This window comes from Curcuma longa, chromosome 8 (genome assembly GCF_044706935.1).
Source record: "Curcuma longa cultivar G26 ecotype Majalengka, Jawa Barat chromosome 8, ITB_CL_G26_1.1, whole genome shotgun sequence".
NCBI lineage: Eukaryota > Viridiplantae > Streptophyta > Magnoliopsida > Zingiberales > Zingiberaceae > Curcuma > Curcuma longa.
In genome coordinates, this window is record NC_133868.1 from 6,100,284 (window position 1) to 6,119,825 (window position 19,542).

Below are 19,542 nucleotides of genomic sequence, written 5' to 3' on the forward strand. Positions count from 1 at the left end.
TTATACAAATGCTACTTGAGTTTGGTGATTTTGGTTGGATTCCCGACTTCAATGGGGAAGGCGTGGACTGGTTTTGAAATATTTTGAAAATTGATATAACATCTAAAAGAAATATTTGAAAATATCTGATTTACCGATTTCAGCTTACAAAGTTTTGCCCAACATTTTAAGTGTTTGGAGACCATCAATGGCCCCGAACCGAAAGGACTATTTTTCTTGCTAGTAGTCCTTTTGGCATCTTTTAGTCCAATTCCGCTTCTTTTGGATCCAATTGTTAGTTTAAATTTAAACAAATTAACAATTAAATATCATGTTATTTTATTTTTAATAAAATTATTAATGTTTTGTGGATCAATTTTAAGTGTTAAGAAGCCATGTGCTTAATTCAATTATAATATTGTGAATTTCAAATTATCAAAAAATATTAAATTTCCTAATTGATTTCATTTACAAGGAGCATTGCACTAAACTTTTTTATTATGCAATGATCAAACAGAATTGAACTGAATTAATGTGGTTTAATTTTATTCGTGGGAAATTCTTTTTGATGAATCCGACTAGCTATGAAATTTATTTTCATACTAAATAAATTTTGTAAAGCTTGTTTTAAAAAAAATGAAAATATTTTTAATGAAATTTTATCCTAATAGAAAAATAGTTACAACCGAAAAAATAAAAAATGTAAATTTTAAAAAACAATTTGGTCTCCATTAATCTGCTAAGTAAATAAAATATTTTAATTTTATAAATAAAAGTAATTAAATTTATATAAAATAATTTTTAATAGTGCTTAACAAAAAAAACATTTTGTTAAAAATAAATATAAATTTGAGGTACCCCTTTTAATAATAAAAAAAGACATCGATTTATCTTTATTAATTTTCTTTTTACCGTTTGAACTGAACATTGAAGATCCTATTCTCAATCAAAATCTTAAACTAACACTAAGGTAACATTTATGGGATGTGAAACAAAATATATTTGAGTTTGAGTTTAAAAAATATATTATTTGAAATCAATTTAAATTTCAAAAATATTAATAATTTTAATTCAAAATAAAATTCAAACTTTAATTTCATTTAAACTATTCAAATTTTAATTTCAATAGAATCGAACTATAATTCGAAATGATTTAAATTAGAGTTCAATTTAAATTATTTAGATTTTAATTTAAGTATATTTAAATTAAACATCTGTAAAATAATTAAAGTTCAATTTTAGTTAGATTTAAGCTTAGTATGTGAACAATCAAAGTTCAATTATCCATTAAAGGGGTTTAATTTTGTCTTTCTTTTACTTTTGGGATCATGTACATATAAAATCACATTAATATCATCTACTGTAATTTACTACATTTATATGCTATGATTTTCAGATGGAGTGTAATAGAAGATTTGGTGTAAGTGTGCTAGTAATCTGTAAAATTAGTATTTATACGATATATATATAATCTCCTTTTGTAGCTATAGAATTTGTGTCCTCAAAATAATTATTAGATTATTGAGAAAAGTGATAAAGACAGTTTTAAAATGCTTGTCTTGTCCATTTAATACTCATGCATGTGATTTCATTATTTTGCACGTGATCTCACATGTCCTGTCGGAAGGCGATATATGGTCTGTGTAATTATTCCCCCACCAGGTCTCAATTAATTAGAGGGTAACAAAATTTCGAAGCATAATTAAATTAATTATGATAGAATAAACTCGTAAAAAGAAATAAAAATTGAAATTTTGATGAAGATGAAATAATATTTTTTTTTATTAATTATAATTTTTTAATTTATCTTTTTACATATCATTGTTAAAGTGATATATTTTAATTTTTATAAAAAAAATAAAGAGTAATAAATTTATTATAATAAAATAAAAGATTAATTTTCAATGAATATATATCCTCTGAAAAAAAAATTCCTTTCATCTTGTAATTATTTTATTATAAATTTATCTTCAGAAGGTAATCACCCTTTGATATGTTATAATTTTAATTAAATTTGAGTAATTTGACCACATTATAGGAATTATGATCCTGATACAGAAATAATGAAATGATATCACTAGAATAAAAATATTTGTAAATAAAATATAATGGGTTTTTTTGTTATTTTTTAAAATAAAATGCCCCCTTTGAGATAAGAAAAATAGAGAACGCCTTTATATTTTTTACCTTAAAGAAACTATTTAAAAAAAAAAAGAATCCAACGATACAAATGCTACAACGGGAAAAGGGGAAAACTCACTATGCAAAAGGCTTTCATATTAATTCGGTCCGGAGGACAAGCATGGACAAGATATAAATGGACAGCCCTCAGGCCTATTTTCTGTCGGTGCCATAAATCATTCTTTTTTCAAATAAATACTTAGTTTAACACAAAATATTAGTTTTTTCCAGTAATTTTTTTATAGATTAATCTCTAATAAATCCATAATGCAGAATTTTTATATAATTTACTATTAAAATATTTTATTTTAACACAAGGCAGGCACAGGCGCCAAGCAAATTAAACACAAAACAGGCAAGCAAATCCATATCCACCACTTAACGATAATAATGGCGCTTGTTGATCTTATTGCAGGACGCGGGATTGCTAAGGCGGCGGCTTACAACGAAAGAAATCGCTTTGGCACGTCTGGCCGCCGCCGGGGTTACTGGGGTTCGGAAGGCAGTTGTACGGCTTGCCGTTACTAGTGTGGCACACTGGTTTATTTGGGTCCAGAGCTGGGTAAGAGCCGGACTTGGGACTGCTGGCGAGGAGCCTTCTGTTGATATCTGAATCCAATTGGAACTCCTCCTCGGCGTTCTCCTCCTCCCCAAATCTGCATCGGTGGCCGCCGTCCGCTGTCCCGTTGCAGGCCGCCGTCCGTCGGCCAGAAGAAGCAGCGGCAGCTGGCTTCCAGCACGGCAGTGCCGCAGAAACCAAGAGGAGGAAGAAGAAGGAGGAGGATGCTCTGCTGCTGCTCTCCATGACAATAATGGCGTTTGGTGGAGATCGATCATTTATCAATCTTCTCAGTTGTGCGCTTCGGTAGATAGCAAACGCACGTTGAATGGTGGCCGGCGTGCGTTAGTGGAGTGGCCAAGACATAGTGTTTTTTTTTTTTTTGAATAATATAATTCATGTCCCTAAGGTAAACAACCTTCATCTTTGATTTTATTGGCTGAATTCGGAGTACAATTACCACATTTTCTTATTTATTCTTCTCAGTGTTTTACCATTGCATTATATTCATAGGGGCTTTCGAATCATATATGCCTCGAAGCATAACTGAGTTTGGTTATGGTGGAGCAGAGTTATAAAAGAAGATAAAGGTTCGAATTTCGATTTAGATAATATTCTATCGTAGTTAACTGCAACTTCTCAACTAACCGTGTGAAACCATTATGGTGACAAATTCTATCTTTTTTTTTAGAATAGGATCGAATCATGCATGTGTTGAGACTCGAATTTGTCTACTGATCCCACCAAAACTTCAACATTTGACGAACCAATCTTGCGTCGGAATTGCTAGAGTTTTTTCTTGTTGACATACAAGGATGAGGCAGCTGCTTACACGATATCACAATGCGTGTTTAGGTTCGACGGAGTCAAGTGTTTTGAATTGTTCTTAGCTTTTATTTTAGTCAAATACAAAACAGAAATTTCCAAGCAAGGGCAGACCTCCTTGACTTGTTTACACTTCCCTTCCCTGGAATTTTCCTTCACCTTAATGGCGATGCGATCCGTCCATACTTGAGTTTCTTTTCCCACTTTAATCTTTCCCATGCATTCATCTGCTATAAAAATAGCCTGCACCACCTTTCTCCGCTGCACAAATTGACAACGTACCGATCGAGTACGTAACTAGCCATGGAGAAGATGCTGATCTACTTTTTTCAAGAGCCAACCTCGCTCCCTTTCATCCACAAGTTCCTCCTCTTGATCTTGATCGCCATCAAGAATTTCTCTCTCAAATGCTTACTTGCATTGTCTTATTCACGCTTCTCCATTTTTCATGAGGAAGAGCAGCAGCAGCAGCATCAGCGGGAGGAGGCTAAAGTGAGCAATGCAGCAACACTTGAAAGAGCAGACTTAGGGTTCATTCTATGGAGAATAGGATTGGCTCAAAGCCCAGATGAAGTTGAGATGAACGAGGAGCCAGTATTACTGTCTGATTTGTTTGCAGAGGAGGAGCCGAGCTTGCAGGAGTTGAGACAGGCCTTCTCGGTTTTCGACGAGAACGACGACGGCTTCATCGACGAGCTGGAGCTGCGGAGGGTTCTCCAGCGGCTTGGAGTCGGAGAGGGGCTGGAAGCGGCTACCTGCAGGAGGATGATCCAAGCTCATGATCGAAATGAAGACGGGAGGATCGATTTTGTGGAGTTTGCAAGGCTCATGGAGTTGGCCTTTTGATGTTCTTGCATTGGTGATTAAAGCATTTAAAAGAAAAAGAAAATAAATTGAATATATATTTTTAAAAAAAATATTCCCGGATAAATCGTTTTCTCCATGGTAATTAACAGAAGCCTTTTTCATTGAATTTCGGCCCCTTTTTTGGATTCTTATGTGAACGCCGAATTGGTTGTATTCGGCGCATTCGATTTGCCGGTGCCGATCATATCTCTTGGTCGACCTTCGCCATTAAGCAACCTGCCACCGGCCGAGAAGCAGTTTAGACGACGCACTCAAACGGCTACGGACATAGCTGAATTGGTTACGACACAGTAGATTTACAGAAAAAGAAGTTCAAATCCTAATAAAATCAAACAATACTTTCCTGCATCGTGACCAACTGTAATTTTTTAATTTACTTTTTCTCAATGGATTCCCCGTTTTACAGAAGAATAGCGTGAAAAATAACGCATCTCAATGGCTGAGAATGATTCGGAGATTACGACGTGGACACGGAAACGTACTCGACTTCCCCCTAGCGAAGATAACGCATAGTCTGGACCAGGTGGGTTGCGACCGAAGCAGACAATTGGACGCCTCCAGATGCTTCGGATGAACAGATCGAGCGGTCTAAATTCGCTTTCAAAAGTATGTTTTCCCCCTTATTCTTAGGTTGAGGAAAATTAAACAGTACATATTGACCCTTTGATTATAATCTAACGGTCTTTGATTTATCTTTCCTATATTTCCTTACCTCTTTCTCGTCCGGCGACGGCGACGGCGACGGCGGCGGAGGGTGTTTAATCTTTATGCTTCTGGATTCCTAGTTATTTCCGGTGGCTTCCAGGGTTCACGAGGTAATTGCACGGCCATGGCGTCGCATTGTGGCTGTGATTTTGATGGTGGTGGTGGTGGTGGTGATGATGGTCGTGGCGACGGAGATCACCTAGATAGCCGGCGTACCGACCCACGAGCTTGGCGGGCCGGGGGATCTGGACGTACCGATCGGATGTAACTGGGGTGCTCCGATCGCCACCTGATGAGGCTGCCGGAGGAGGGGATGAAGGCTTGGACGCCAGGGGAAATAAGAACGCCCGTATCTTCTGGCGGCCGGCGAGATCGTACAGCTCCACGAGATTGGAGAGGTCCTCGTCCGATTTGATGGACACGAGAGCGTCTAGATCCTCAGTCGGCAGCTGGCACCGGACGCCCACCACGGTCCGCCCGCAGAAATCTCGCATCTTCTCCTGCAGCTCTGCGATGATTCCCACCCAATTTCCGAACCCTTTTCTTCCCCAATCATGGTATTTGGAGATCATTGAGAGTGAGGGGGTAAACACGTACCTGAGAAAGCGGCCGAGCGGTCGACGGCGAAGACGCGGGTGTCGCCGCCGAAGTAGCGGAGCTTGCCGTCAGGGTATCGGGGCAGGATCCTACCACCGTAGCTGCAAACAAACTTGAGTCTGGAGACGGACGCGGAGGCGGCGGAGGGCTTGGAGGCGGCTAAAGGGCTGACGCCTTCAACGAAGGAGCCAAAGAAGGCACTGGAGGAGGTGGAGGAGGAGGAGGAGGTGGAGGCTCCCACCATGGCCGCCAATCCTTGTATCTTCTTCTCACTTAGGGATTGATTTGGTTGCAGATGCAGGGGACGAGGTTGAAACCGGAAAACTGCAACTCTTGCTTCGATGCTCCTCGCTCTGGTAGGCGGCTCCGTTCCCTTTTATAGCAAAAATAAAGGGAAAACAATTTTAAGAGAAAAAAAAAAAAAAAAAACAAAAAAAATATACCGACGTAATACGCCAGCCCAGGTAACTGTTTCCCATTCTTTTATTTATTTTCTTTTATATGCTTAATAAACGATGTATTAAATTTATGAAAATAAAACAGTACGATATTAAAATTATATGAGTTTATGGAAATAAATAATTTTTAAAAATTAAGTGTTATTGAAGTAAAATTTTAATATTTAAAATATAATAAAACTCCTATCATATCATATTAATATTGATGGAAAAATATTTGTATCTTATTATTAGCAAAAAAATTTGATTAGTGATTATTAGTGTTTAACATTGGTTCTATTTCTGTAATTAAATTTATTTATTTTAATAATAAATATGCAATTGCGTTTATTGAGGCCAGTTTGACTATGTTGACTTTTGCAATAAGTCAACTTGACTTTTGAATTAATCTCAAATTCTTTCGAAAATAAAAGCGGTACGGACATCAAGGGCGAGGCACAGGTCGTTTTTAATGTGGGAAGGCATGTTGCAGGGTTGGATTCCTCTTTTCGTCGTCTGCTCCTCACCTGCCGCCTTCATCTTACTCCGAGACAACACCGGGCTCCCTTGGAGAGAGGTTTTCTGTTCCAATCTTCTTGGTTCAAGGGGGAGGACTGAGGAGGGGAGCTTGGAGTGGATTGGTTCTGGCAGTGTTATTTCGGCCTTGTCATGGGCTTTGGGGGCCATGGAGGTACGCCGGATGATTGTTCTTGAGATAGAATTTCTGAGGGAGGCAATGGCATGGGCTTGGAACGGAGGCGAGCGGAGGCGCAGAGCTTGTTTTGACGTCTTGTTTTCGTGCCTAAATCCAGTGAATTAGCATCTGCGGCGTGAAGGAGAGTGGAAAAGGAGTGATTTTGTTGATGGATTCCTCGTGTTCTGCGCTTCAGTTGATCTTTTTCTGCTGGTATGATTTACTGTGAGGAACAATTGATGCTAGATCTTCTTAATCGCGCGAAGAGATGGAATCTGAGAATGGATTCTTTCCTCTCGAGGAGTGCCGCCTAGATCCGAAGTGGCTCATCGATCCCAAGTTGCTTTTCGTCGGGCCCAAGATCGGGGAAGGCGCTCACGCGAAGGTGTACGAGGGAAAGTGAGTTGTATGGCTGAGATCAACGCTTCTTCGCAACACTGTTAAATTGTTTGCTTTGCTGTGGATTTTTCGCTAGTTCAATCTATTTTTTTGACAAGCATTTCGTGCTGCCGGCGACATGGTGTGTAGGTACAAGAACCAAAATGTGGCTATCAAGGTCATGCACAAAGAGGACAACCCCGAGGAAGTGACAAAGAGGGAGGGGAGGTTCATGAGAGAGGTGACATTGCTCGCCCGTGTTCAGCACAAAAACCTTGTGAAGGTTGATTTAAAAAATTGCGTTCTTTCGCTACTCTCTGATCTCTTTATTTCATTTGCTAATGGATTCCATGGAATTTCCAGTTTATTGGAGCTTGCAAGGAGCCTGTGATGGTGGTAGTAACTGAGCTTCTTCTTGGAGGATCCCTGCGCAAGTACCTGATAGACATGAGGCCTAGGAAACTGGAGCCTCTTGTTGCAGTTAGTTTTGCATTGGATGTAGCTCGAGCCATGGAGTGCTTACATGCGCATGGGATTATTCACCGTGATCTGAAGCCTGGTAGTTTTATTTTATTGTTTTTTCATGTTTATAATTCTAGCAATTACAAGTCATGCTTGCTCTGTTAAAATCAACATACATTCATTTAGAACTCTTGCATTTTGATGTTATTATCGTTATTGTTGTAGGCTTGTAGCTTTATCCTTTGGATGGTGAACTCGTCATCTCATTGGTGACTTGGTATGACTGGATCTTCAGTTTGACGACGTGGATTGTATCTCTTCAATTTGTCGACACATCTTTTTAGATTGTCTATGTTCCCCTTTGAGTGGACGCACCTCTTTAGGTAGTAATTGCCCTCCTTTGGGTAGTCTAGTCACTTCTCTAAGTAGATGCACCACTTTTAGTAGTGTTTTAGACACTTCTTTAGGTAGACATACTCCTTCAGGTGCTATGACACCCTTTCAGATAGTTACACCTTTTCAGATAGTATAGGCACCCTTTCAGGTAATTGATGATTCTCTAATTACTTTGTGCACCCTTTCAGGTGATTGAGTAACCCTTTTAGCTTAGTTGTTTCCAACACTTAGTTGACATATCCTTTTAGGTAATGGACACATCCTTTCGAGTAAGTCGTTTCCAATGTATATTCATTTGACGTAGTTAACACATTCCTTTGAGTAGTCGACACACTCCTTCAGGAAGGATCTCGGTGGGCTCAAGAGTCGGAGATATGGATCGAGGTGCTGCTTGAATCGAGTTATTCCTCTAGAGCTCAGGGAGGAACTCATTGGACTTGTGGAGATGAAGACTCGAAGGCTTGTGAACTATGAGAGATTACGTTGAGTGATTGTAACATTGGTTTGTCTTTAAACATTGAATATTGATGTTGTGATTGCCTAAGTAGTGGGTGGGCTACCTAGGACTTGATGATTGTGAAACTTATCTGTGCGATAGTCTCCCTAGTCGTAGTTTGTTGGACCGCTCAAGTCTCAACCTTTGGTAGGCTCATGTAGTTCTAGCCAAGTGAAGGTGATTGTTCAGTCTATTTTTGCAGTTGTCAGTCAACTAGTAGAGAGTTTGAGTAACATAATAATTCTTTTCAAGCAACAATTGTCTAATCTACCAAAAGCGATTTTCAGTCGAATGGCGATATACTCATTGTCATCCAACAGTCATTTGTGTGCATCCGTTTGATTAAAGACGATCGGAAGTGAGGCTTTGTATTAGCTCTTGGTGAGCTTTTGGGCACTAAGAAGTCATGAAAACACCTCTTAGTTTATTTTTCTTAAGTGATATAAATCCCAAATGAATCCAAGAGCTTGAAAAAAATGATTGGAAGGCTTAAGAATTTTTTTCTAAAATTTTGACGTAACTAACCATCCATCTTCTGTATGAGTAAGAGTACCAAAGAGTAAAGAAAACAGCACATTCGAAAGCTGAGAATATTAGGATACATGTGTAAGCTTACCAAGGATGTGTGTGGAATGATATTATATATGAAAAATTATAGAAAAATATAGTAATAATCCTAAATCCTATAGTTTTGTTCGTACCTAAATAATTATAGTTAAATGTGTGTGGAAAGACTGACCGAATAGTTTGGGTGCATGACATCTTGTTGCTAATATTGCCAAATACCAAAATAAACCATATCCAAAGACATTACATTTCACAAGTGAAGCCTTCTGAAGTCTCAGATATAACAAAAGATGCCAATCTAGATATCAGTGAAGATGAAACTGTATAAGGAAAAGATAATAGAAGCTCAACAGATGTGGAGCTCTGAGGATTGCACTATGTTTGATAGTTTTGAATGAGAGAGTTTTAATCACATAGGACCTAGAAAGTCATTGGAAATTTAACCTGGAGAGAAAATGTCTGCTTAACTCTTGAATATATCATTTTTCATGCATCTAAATACCTCAATCATATAAACAATGTATGCATCTTTTGACTCAAAGAACATGAGTAGCAATGAGTAACTGAATTAGGAAGATGTATCTAATAGTGATGATAAACAGGATACTTACAGAAATAACCACTAGAAGTTCAACCGTATTTCTCCATTTTTGTTATCTAACAAATTAGTTAGTTTAATTCGGATAAGTGGGTTCAGTATATATTTATTTATTTATATTAGAATCCATTCTTGTTGGATATTCAGGAAACATTTAGCTGATTGAATTTGATCTGAACTGCCAGTAGACCATGTCTTCTTGCCTAAACTTAATGTACTAAATTATACAAACCATAGCGGATTCTTATCAGTCTGATTGTTTATACCTTCAGTTTTTGCATTAATTACCACTTTATGGGAAGCTTGGTTTTTTGGAAGATTTATCCCTCAAAGCTTTGTCATAGGCTGCCACAGCTAAATAGAAACCATCAGGATCATTGGTAAGAAAGTGATGACTGGGTTGTAGTTATTGAGGTTGTCCTAGTCTGTTACTTTTCTGCATCATCTTAGTCCATGCAGAAATATAAACACATTCTTTTTTTTTCCTTAGTTATCACCTGTGACATCAGTCGCTGATGAGAAGATGCAGAGGAAGAAGATGATGTGAATCCAAGGAGAAAGATGTCTCATAAACCCCCAACAAATTGAAGAAAGAAAGAAGGAAAGTCTAAATCGATAAGATGGATGAAAATAATCTTGACCAAATGCTTAAGAAAGCACAAACCTTGGTATAGAAGATAGAAGACGCCACAACCTTGGGATTGAGGTTGATAAGTCCTTGAACGCCATAAGGGAATGTCTTGATAAGTTCTAGTTCAATGAAGAATCAACAAGTGAGAGTGCTTTAGATTGAAACAAGCCAAAAACAAACTCTGGAAAACAAGCCTCATCAGAAGATGTGATCAATACTTAAAACTCTGGAAAATACCATCTTTCTTTGACTCAATCAAATTAATACTTAGGAGCAAAGAAGCATCTTTTATTTAAGATGAAAATCTTTTCTCTAGGTCCAAAAGATTTTGCCAAAGCTGATACAATAGATGCATAGAGAGGGCAGCTGATATGTGGGATATGCAGCTACTAGATGCGACCATCTCATGCCATAAAAAAACTTTTTTTGTTAGATGGTCCATCATATAAAGATAGCATAGGCATGGATAGATAGACATTCCATTGACTCACGAAATGACTTGTTAATCCAAGTTCTATGGTGTTTGAAATTTATCTTTTTACATTTTTTATTCTATACCCTTAAGGAGTAAGAGTGGCATTATCAATGAATGTTCCCTATCTTTTCCTTGTTATAAATTATTAATACTCATTATGGCAAATGAAACAAATTTATATTCTATGTGGGAGGCAACAGTTCGGTATATGATATAAAGACAGGACAAAGCAAAGGCCATCCACTTGAGGTTAAGACCATTTTCAAGTTGTATTATGTGGTTCATTTTGTATCATTTTCCTGTCTAATTGGATCAATGAAGTTCTAATACTGTGAACAGTTGGCAAAATGTCAGGAAAAATATATAAATTACTACACATTAGGGGTCACTTGACCTTGGGATCATGACCAAATTAACAATCCATCCAAGCCTAAGTGAGTATTGTAAACTTGACGTATGACATTATAGTATTCGACATTCCCACTCCTTCCAAGTGTACTTCGGCACTTAGTACCATAGAATTGATCTACTTAGTTGTTGATGCTAACAAAGAGTACCTCAGCTACATTTAATACTAATTTTGATAATTAATTTGGCAGTATGGTCATTTATTAGGAATATGGAAGATTTAGAGATGGCACTCTTAAACATATGGTTCCCAGGGATGCTAGACCTTTAGGATAGGAAATAGTGTCAATCTTCTTACGAAAATAGTGCCAACTTCCAAGGAAACTCTACTAAGAAAATATACCTGCATTGTTATGAGCCTCTTGCACTTGGACTGCGATTGCCATGAATGACCTGAATAGGGTCAGTTGGTTTTGGGGATGATTTTTGGTTCCTTTTTTGATCAATTTCTATGACATGGTTCATGTATCAACTCAACTTTTGTGTCCATGCTAACTGCTTTTCTAAGCAGAGGCATGAAATTTAACTTTTTTTTTAATGAATTATCTTGACATATCTCCACCATTGTCTCCTTGCCAGATAACTTGCTATTGAGTGCAGATCAGAGGACAGTCAAACTAGTCGATCTTGGTTTGGCGAGAGAAGAAACATTAACAGAGATGATGACTGCTGAGACAGGAACATATCGTTGGATGGCCCCTGAGGTGCATCATAACGCTCGCATAAATGCTTTGATGTATAAGCTATTGTTGTATACTGTGTCATCTTCTAAATGATAGCTGACAAAAATTTCTGTACAGTTATACAGCACTGTTACCTTAAGGCATGGGGAGAAGAAGCATTACAACCACAAGGTGGATGTATACAGCTTTGCAATTGTGCTGTGGGAGCTACTTCACAATCGGCTTCCATTCGAAGGCATGTCCAACCTGCAAGCAGCCTATGCAGCTGCTTTCAAGGTAGTCCACTTTTCGGTATATGCAATCCTTGAGGTTATTGAAATTGAACTGTTTCTCTTATACTTTTCTTAGAACTTCAGGCCAAGTGCAGATGACCTTCCAGAGGAACTGGCTCTGATCTTAACCTCTTGTTGGCACGAGGACCCAAATTCGCGACCCAATTTTACTCAGATAGTTCAGATGCTTCTGCATTATCTTTCCGCTCTTTCGCCTCCTGAGCATGTTGTTCCATTGCGTGCCCGCAGTTCAGAAAATGTGGTTTTACCACCTGAATCGCCCGGCACTAGTTCATTGATGGCAGCGCGAGATGAAATAGGTGATACTACAAAGGCCACCAGGGATAGCAAAGGATTTTTCTGCTTTGGCCAGTGTTTTTAGCGGCCCGCTACTTAGGCTCTCCGAAATGATTAGTAAATTCTCAGACATGCATATGCTAACTGTACCATTTGCTGGTTCCTACATGTATGCTAGGAATGAAACAATATCATGCCCTCACCTTGTTTGTAATTACTTTCGCATTTGGGTTAAATTGCCTGGAAAAATGCTGGTAGAATGTCTGAGCTTCTTGAAATTCAAAGATCAGAATTATTGGGTTCAATAAATGTGAAGATTGCCAGGTGCAATTGTTTTAGACTCTTAGAGAATTGCAATTGAAATATCTGATAAAACTTGTTTGCTGTGAGTTCTTGACTGAGCATGATGCCCCCAGTTGTAGATTACATTTTCAACTTTTATTCATCCTTCATTTTGCCCACTTTCATTCATCCTTCAATCTGGCTATCCTTTCGACTAAATAAACCAATAGGAAGGCCTTTTCCTATCATTCCAACTGAAAGTATATGATCCTTTTAAGCTTCAAATATTTTTCTTGGTTCTATTTTATTTTATTTGTGATCGTGGACTATCTTATATCATTGCAGATTACGATCTTAATTATTCCTACTGTGTTTAATGATGATTTTTTTTTATCAGTTTTAGCTTCTTACTTGACAAATAGAGTATATATCTATCTACAAATACTATATAATATTCTATCACTGTAAAAGAGTTATCTCAGTATGCCCAAATACTAAGTAAATCCTCCAACAACAAAAATGATAGTAAAAGTTATTTTCTTATAACATCTCTTCTATCTATTTTGTGATATAATATCCTATAACCACAAAAAAACAATGATGGTCAACAAATCGATAAAAATAACAATAAAAACTATCTACCTGCAACATCGTGTTCTTCAAAGTAATGTTACTTAAAAATAATATTATTTATTAAGGAGATAAATAAATGATAGCTAATTACTTAATTTATAAAAATAAACTGAATAAAATATATCTATCATTGAATTCAGTTTTCAATATAACCTTGTATGTATTCTGCATTTATCTGTATGCTATAAAGAATAAGTAGCGATAAAATGATTAGAAAAATTATAATATCTTTAGATAGTCAAGCTATGAGGAATCACACCGGTTATTCAAAGGACACCTTCGGGGACTCTAGATATATCTCCAAGGTATTTGCAGCTGTGCTCTCTGCTACTACTAAAAAATAGCATTATCAGAAAATTCTAATTAACGATTGAATTAATACCCAAAATAAATTATTAAATAATGATAGAATAAAATTTTTAATTTTAAATTAGTGATTGATTAAATTAACGATTGCTAATATAGTGACTGAAATAAATTTCATCATCACTTTAATATCTAAAATAATTTTTTATTATAAATTAACGATGAAATTTATTTCGATCGTTAATTATCATAAAATATAATTAAAAAGATGCACTCTCGGTAATTGGTAAATAACACTCTATGAGATAACTCTAAATTAATGATCGATTTGACGATCAAAATAAAATTAGATAGTTAAATAATTATCAAATAAAATTTTATATCATAAATTAGTAATTCAGTTAAATTAACGATAACTGATATAATATTAAAATAAATTTCAACGTTAATTTATGATCAAAAATTATAATCAATTATAAATTAACGATAGAATTTATTTTGATCATTAATTAACATAAAATCACGACCACTTAATAGTTATGATCATTAAATTAACAATTGATTATAATTTTTGATCGTAATTTAATGATGAAATTAATTTTAATCGTTATATTATATTAGTGACCGATTAAATTTATAGTCATAAATTAATGATGAATTTTAGAGTCGATCATTAAATTAGTGACCGACAATCGTTAATTAACAATTGACTTTCAAATAGGGCGTGAATAAATTTTAGATCATAAAATAAAATGACATTACTACATATTATAATACTCCTTGAAATTTTCCTTCTGTCTCATTTTTGTTCTCTGTTTCAATAGCTCTCATTTTTGTTCTCTTCGTTTGTTCCTGAAATTTAAATTACAAAAAAAAATATTTAGCTCTTAATGAGTTTGTAAATTAATTCCAGGGATGAGAAACAAATGACCTCCCAATCGGGTCCTACGATAAGTTAAAATAGTATCTGCGCCTTGGGCTCAATTAAAAAAAATGATAATCCCAGTCAGTTTTATGGACTCAATCTTTGGGGTGACCGGTCCGGTCCTACGGAAGTTTTCCACCGGCCACCAGGATAAATCGGGAAGCACACGCAGCGGCCAACCCAGACGCCCAACATCCTTTGATTGCGATCCTCATTTAGAAAAAAATTCCTACAAATACGTCGTAGCTGGGGATCGAACCACAGATGCTTGGGTCACAACTTGGATGTCCTACCGTGGCACCATAGCCTCGAGTGCCTTGGGCTCAATTAGCCTAGGAGATGGGCGGTTTTTTCTTCTTAATTTCTCTAATTTATCTATGGGATAAATTCAAAAGTAGGAATATCCTTGTTCAGCAGCACAACGTCTCAAATTTTGCGTCTGTTCTTAGATGGACCCCTAAATCCATTGTTATTGGACTACAAAGGAAGTCGTCAAAGCAAAAAAAAAAGGGGGAAAAAACTTTTTTTTAGAGTAAAAGAAAGCTATTTTAATATTCGTATCTGTTCTTACATGGAAATTGAGGTTTTGGGATATTTCTAAATATGTCGTGCAACGGAAACGGTTGGAATAGTTAAAGAAGAGGAGTGAATAATAACTTACAAATCAAAATTTCTATTTTTTTTGCTAACCTTTTAGTAAGGGCACATATTAATTAAAAATACATATAATATAAAATGACGAGACATGAATTTACTTGATTATAACTCTCGAATTATTAATTCAAGAACTATGAAAGCTCAACTAAAATTTCATCGTCGAAAATGATCTAGAGACGGAGAAGCTTTGAACGATGATTGAGTGTAAGTACAAAAAATTGAAAGACAAGGAATTTGAATATGTGTTATTTACAATTTCGAATTTCAGTCTATTTATAATCTTCATCTCAATCAATCTGACGGTGGCATCTCGGGGTGTTTGGAAGCCTTCTGAGTGTTTGGATTTATAGAAACCCAATCCATTCTGACAATAGTCTTATAATGAGTACTCCTTGTATTTCGAGTGCCTGGAAGCGATCTAGATGATTGAAACTGATCTAGGCACTTGGAATAGTCAACTTTGAGTTGATCATTTTCTGAGTTCGCCTCCTCAGTCTGTCTCGGTTGCCTTGCACAAATTTCCTTCCTGCTTCTCGTCCCTCAAATACATTAACAGTTCGTTTGGGAGGAAGTGAGGGAAAAGGAGAGAAGGGTAAGAAAGGGGAACGAGAATCTTGACTCTTGTTTGGGATGGAGTGAGTTAAAGAAGAGAAGGGGAAGCTTTTCCTTTGCATGCCCATAAATCGACATAATTCTTTACAGGGTGTAAAGAAGAGGAAAGAAAATTTAAAAAATATTTATTCTAATTTTATCCTTATGTTAAAATATTAATTATTATAATAACTCATCTATTAGATTTTTGCACCGTCATTTCTCATCACATAACGCAGCCGTCACAAGATCTCATCGCTCGCACTCCTCGACATTGACCTTCGTCGCAAATTTCTCCGAAGATAAAACTCAAGAGCATAGAGACAGGTAATTATAATCTCTTTTTTTTTCTTTTGTTGTACCAAAGTGTACAGATTCTGTATTTCACATATTTATTATATATCTATTCATTATTTCTTTATATTTTTTATTTATTTAAGTCGTAAATATTAATTTTTGTTGGTCTCATGAGTTATATATATTTTTTTCACATATAAATTTATTTTAAAAAGTAAGAATATTTTTATAATTTTATATATTTAACCTTCGTTCCCTTTCCTTTCCTCCCAACTAAGATAACACATGTTACATTAATGAACATTCCTTTCCTCTCAAAGAAGGAGAATATAAATATTTTTCTTCGCCTCCTTTCCCCCTCCCTTCTCTTTCCGTTAATGAATCTTCTCTCACCTCAGCCAAACAAAGCAAAGCCTTTCTGGTTCGCTCTTGTACATCATTCTCACTTCACTGGAATGCTTTTTCGTAGCTCTTCGTACCTCAGATGTACTAAGTCTGTCGATTCCTTTCCTATGTCATCTTTCTGCGCTCACACGCATCTTCTGTCAAGGTACATATATTCTCCTAAATTCATATATATTTAGACATACACATGAAAAATAATAAAGACCTAACTTGATTTATTTGACAACGCATCAAAATATCATCGGTATCAACAAATGTCAAAATTAATGGAAGAGAAATTGTAGGATGGGACACAAATATGGCTCAAACCGGCTGGCCTGGTGATTTTAAATGGTAGATACCGGCACCAACAATGTCAAAATTAATGGAAGAGAAATTGTAGGATGGGACACAAATACGGCTCAAACCGGGTGTCCTGGTGATTTTAAATGGTAGATACCGTTGAAACAATCTATATATGTGTAATTTGACCAAAATACCCCCGACGCTAAAAAATGATTTAGTTTGTAAAAAAATTGATAATCCCAGTCAGTCATATTGACTCAATCCCTGGAGGTGACCGGCCCGGTCCCACAAAAGTTTTCCACCAGCCATCAGGGTAAATCGGAAAGCGCACGTAGCGGCCAACCCAGATGAACAACATTCTTTGATTGCAATCCCTATTTAGAGGAAAATTCCTACCGTAGTTGGGGATCGAACCGTGGGTGCCTGGGTGACAACCCGGATATCCTACCACCTTAAACCCTAAAGTTCTAAATCCTAAATCCTAAAAAATGATTTAGTTTGTAACATCTTAGTCAAGTACGCCTAAAATGATCAAATTGCTCTAAAAGATTCTAAATTTCATATAAATACCCATCCTCAACATTATCCAAACATCTCACAAATAGTCATACACTTTTTCTACACCAATTGCCAGTGAAAATGGTGGTACATACTTGATCAGTACAATTCACGTGACTATTAGTTTAATAAGTGTAGGAGAATTTGCGCGCTTTGATCGACAGATTGCAATGACTTAATATCTCTCAATTCGAAATATGAACTACAACAGAGACTCTTTCCCAAGCAATGACAGCTGCAAAAGAAGAACAATCTTCTAATCGTATTGTAGTAATTAAAGATTTGATGCATCATCAATTGTTATAAGTCAGTAAGTCATTATTTCAACCGTATAGTTAATCTTTTCTTAACTTCCATTTGATGGCTGGGAACTATGCTTGCACAGCTTTAAGGGCACCAGCCCTAGCTCGTTTTGCAAGACCACCGTTACTCCTCCCACTTTCCTCCCTAGCTCCTTTTTTGCAAAGGGAAAAAGTCCTGCACGGTGCATGCGCGACCTTTAATAATAGTAGCTTTCCATCTCAATGCGTACAAAGCAATGCGAGGAGAACGCAGTGGAAGGTGCACTAACATAAAGCTAGCCGAGGACAATTTTACTCGTCTCTCTTTTGTTGTTTTCTTCTTATCTATCCTTTCACCTCCCCTTCACTTCTACTTGGCTCACAATTTTATCTTTCCTAGCTTCTTTTACCTGATCGATCGAGTGATGGCTGCAGCTCGTAGAGGCTTGGTGGTTCCCTTGTGTTCCTCTCGCCGGGAGTTCACCGGAAGTGTCGACGTCGATCCTGTGCTCGGTCGAGATGGCGGCTTGCTGGCCTAACATCTCGTCGAGGATTACTGGTGCGATGATGACGGGGAATCGAGCTTGCTGGTCCGACGATCTTTGCTATTCAGTCAGGAGTTTGTCTTGTGATGTTGTGTTCTTATTTCTGTAATATTCAGTCTGTGACTTGAATAGACATTGCAGAAACTTGTCCTGGTGGCTAGAGATATCGAGAGATAGGAATTGATGGAGATTTTTGTGGTGGTTGAATCATCCATGATTTGTAACATGAAAACACTGTACTTTTATGGATTCAATATATTTGTTTCGTTGTTCTTCTACGTTCAGAGTTCGTTTTAGTTTTTGGTTGCTTTTGCAGCAAGAGCTATAGCCATTTCTTCTGTTTTGTTGAAAAATAAATGACCATTAAATCTTTCGCTTGAAATCTTAAATATAGTGAAAATACATTTGAAGATGTTGATCTTCATGAAAAATTAGGTTGCTAGACTAGAAAAAAACATAGAATTAAAATATATACTAGAACAAAAAGGTTTCGGGGAATCAGAAAACTACACTACTGACAGTTTCTGAATCATGTTGATGCAATTTAAAATCGAAGAACGTGAACAGAAATAGCAGTTGAGAAGATATTTGCCTAGAATCTAAACAAGATATCTCAATGCAGTACTTGGAAGGCAAGATAACAGGCCTTTGCCTTGCCCCACCTTTAGTGGAACACCATGCAGTAATGCCTTTGAGGTACACAGATAAAGAGATTGCTCAGAATGGGAATCTCACACTCAACTTTGAACAGCACAGAGTAACTATTGCTCAAAGTTCATGACCGGGCCAAAGCCTCTTCTTCCACGACCAGCCTCTGTTAATGAGTCAGTGATGCTTCACCACTGCAAGGAAGGAGGGATGGTGCATGGAGGGGACTGATCGAGGTCTCGTCACAGTGGGCAATTAGCTCACACCAACAGCGAGAACAAGCATCTTTTCAATCTACTAGATTTCTCAGAGCTTTCGGATTTACCAGATTTGTCAGTGCTTTCATCCCTTATAACATCCTTGATCTTTCTGCTAATAACTTTCCATTTTCCAGATTTCTCAGTGCTCTCATCCTTTACGATGACATTGTTGATCTTTCTGCTAAGTGCTAACAACTTCCCATTTAGCAGATTTCTCAGTGCTTTCATCCTGTATAACATCGTCGATCTTTCTGTAGAGGAATGATACTCTACATGAAAGCTTCATGAAAGCTAGCATGACACTCACATAGGTAATCAGTGGATCCCACTGCATGCAGGTGGGGTCCACTATTTATGTGAGT

At 36.8% G+C, this 19,542-nt stretch overlaps 2 protein-coding genes across 4 annotated transcripts; one reads left to right on the plus strand and one right to left on the minus strand.

The window, feature by feature from the left end:
* Window positions 1-5,033: 5,033 nt before the first annotated feature.
* Window positions 5,034-6,035, minus strand: LOC141834164 (protein PAL OF QUIRKY-like). Its single transcript, XM_074721618.1, has 2 exons — window positions 5,714-6,035; window positions 5,034-5,624 (listed from the first exon to the last, which is right to left on the minus strand). The coding sequence occupies exons 1-2, from the start codon at window positions 5,955-5,957 to the stop codon at window positions 5,197-5,199; spliced, it is 672 nt and encodes a 223-aa protein (XP_074577719.1). The 5' UTR covers window positions 5,958-6,035; the 3' UTR covers window positions 5,034-5,196.
* A 639-nt stretch (window positions 6,036-6,674) lies between these two features.
* LOC141833020 (serine/threonine-protein kinase STY13-like) lies at window positions 6,675-12,826 on the plus strand. 3 transcript variants are annotated; one of them, XM_074720399.1, is made up of 6 exons: window positions 6,675-7,243; window positions 7,373-7,505; window positions 7,586-7,781; window positions 11,835-11,959; window positions 12,056-12,214; window positions 12,287-12,826. In XM_074720399.1, exons 1-6 carry the CDS (start codon window positions 7,113-7,115, stop codon window positions 12,590-12,592), a joined length of 1,050 nt encoding a protein of 349 aa, XP_074576500.1. In that variant the 5' UTR covers window positions 6,675-7,112; the 3' UTR covers window positions 12,593-12,826. The 3 variants fall into 3 exon arrangements, with proteins under 3 accessions (XP_074576500.1, XP_074576501.1, XP_074576502.1); XM_074720400.1 differs by having other exon boundaries at window positions 11,856-11,959; XM_074720401.1 differs by having other exon boundaries at window positions 7,187-7,250.
* Window positions 12,827-19,542: the final 6,716 nt, after the last annotated feature.

Coding starts and splice junctions, on each gene's coding strand:
- LOC141833020 (XM_074720399.1), top strand. CDS start 7,113: ATGGAATCTGAGAATGGATTCTTTCCTCTCGAGGAGTGCCGCCTAGAT. Junction 7,506..7,585: donor AGCACAAAAACCTTGTGAAG/GTTGATTTAAAA, acceptor TGGAATTTCCAG/TTTATTGGAGCTTGCAAGGA. Junction 7,782..11,834: donor TCACCGTGATCTGAAGCCTG/GTAGTTTTATTT, acceptor TCTCCTTGCCAG/ATAACTTGCTATTGAGTGCA.
- LOC141834164 (XM_074721618.1), bottom strand. CDS start 5,957: ATGGTGGGAGCCTCCACCTCCTCCTCCTCCTCCACCTCCTCCAGTGCC. Junction 5,625..5,713: donor CCGCTCGGCCGCTTTCTCAG/GTACGTGTTTAC, acceptor GAATCATCGCAG/AGCTGCAGGAGAAGATGCGA.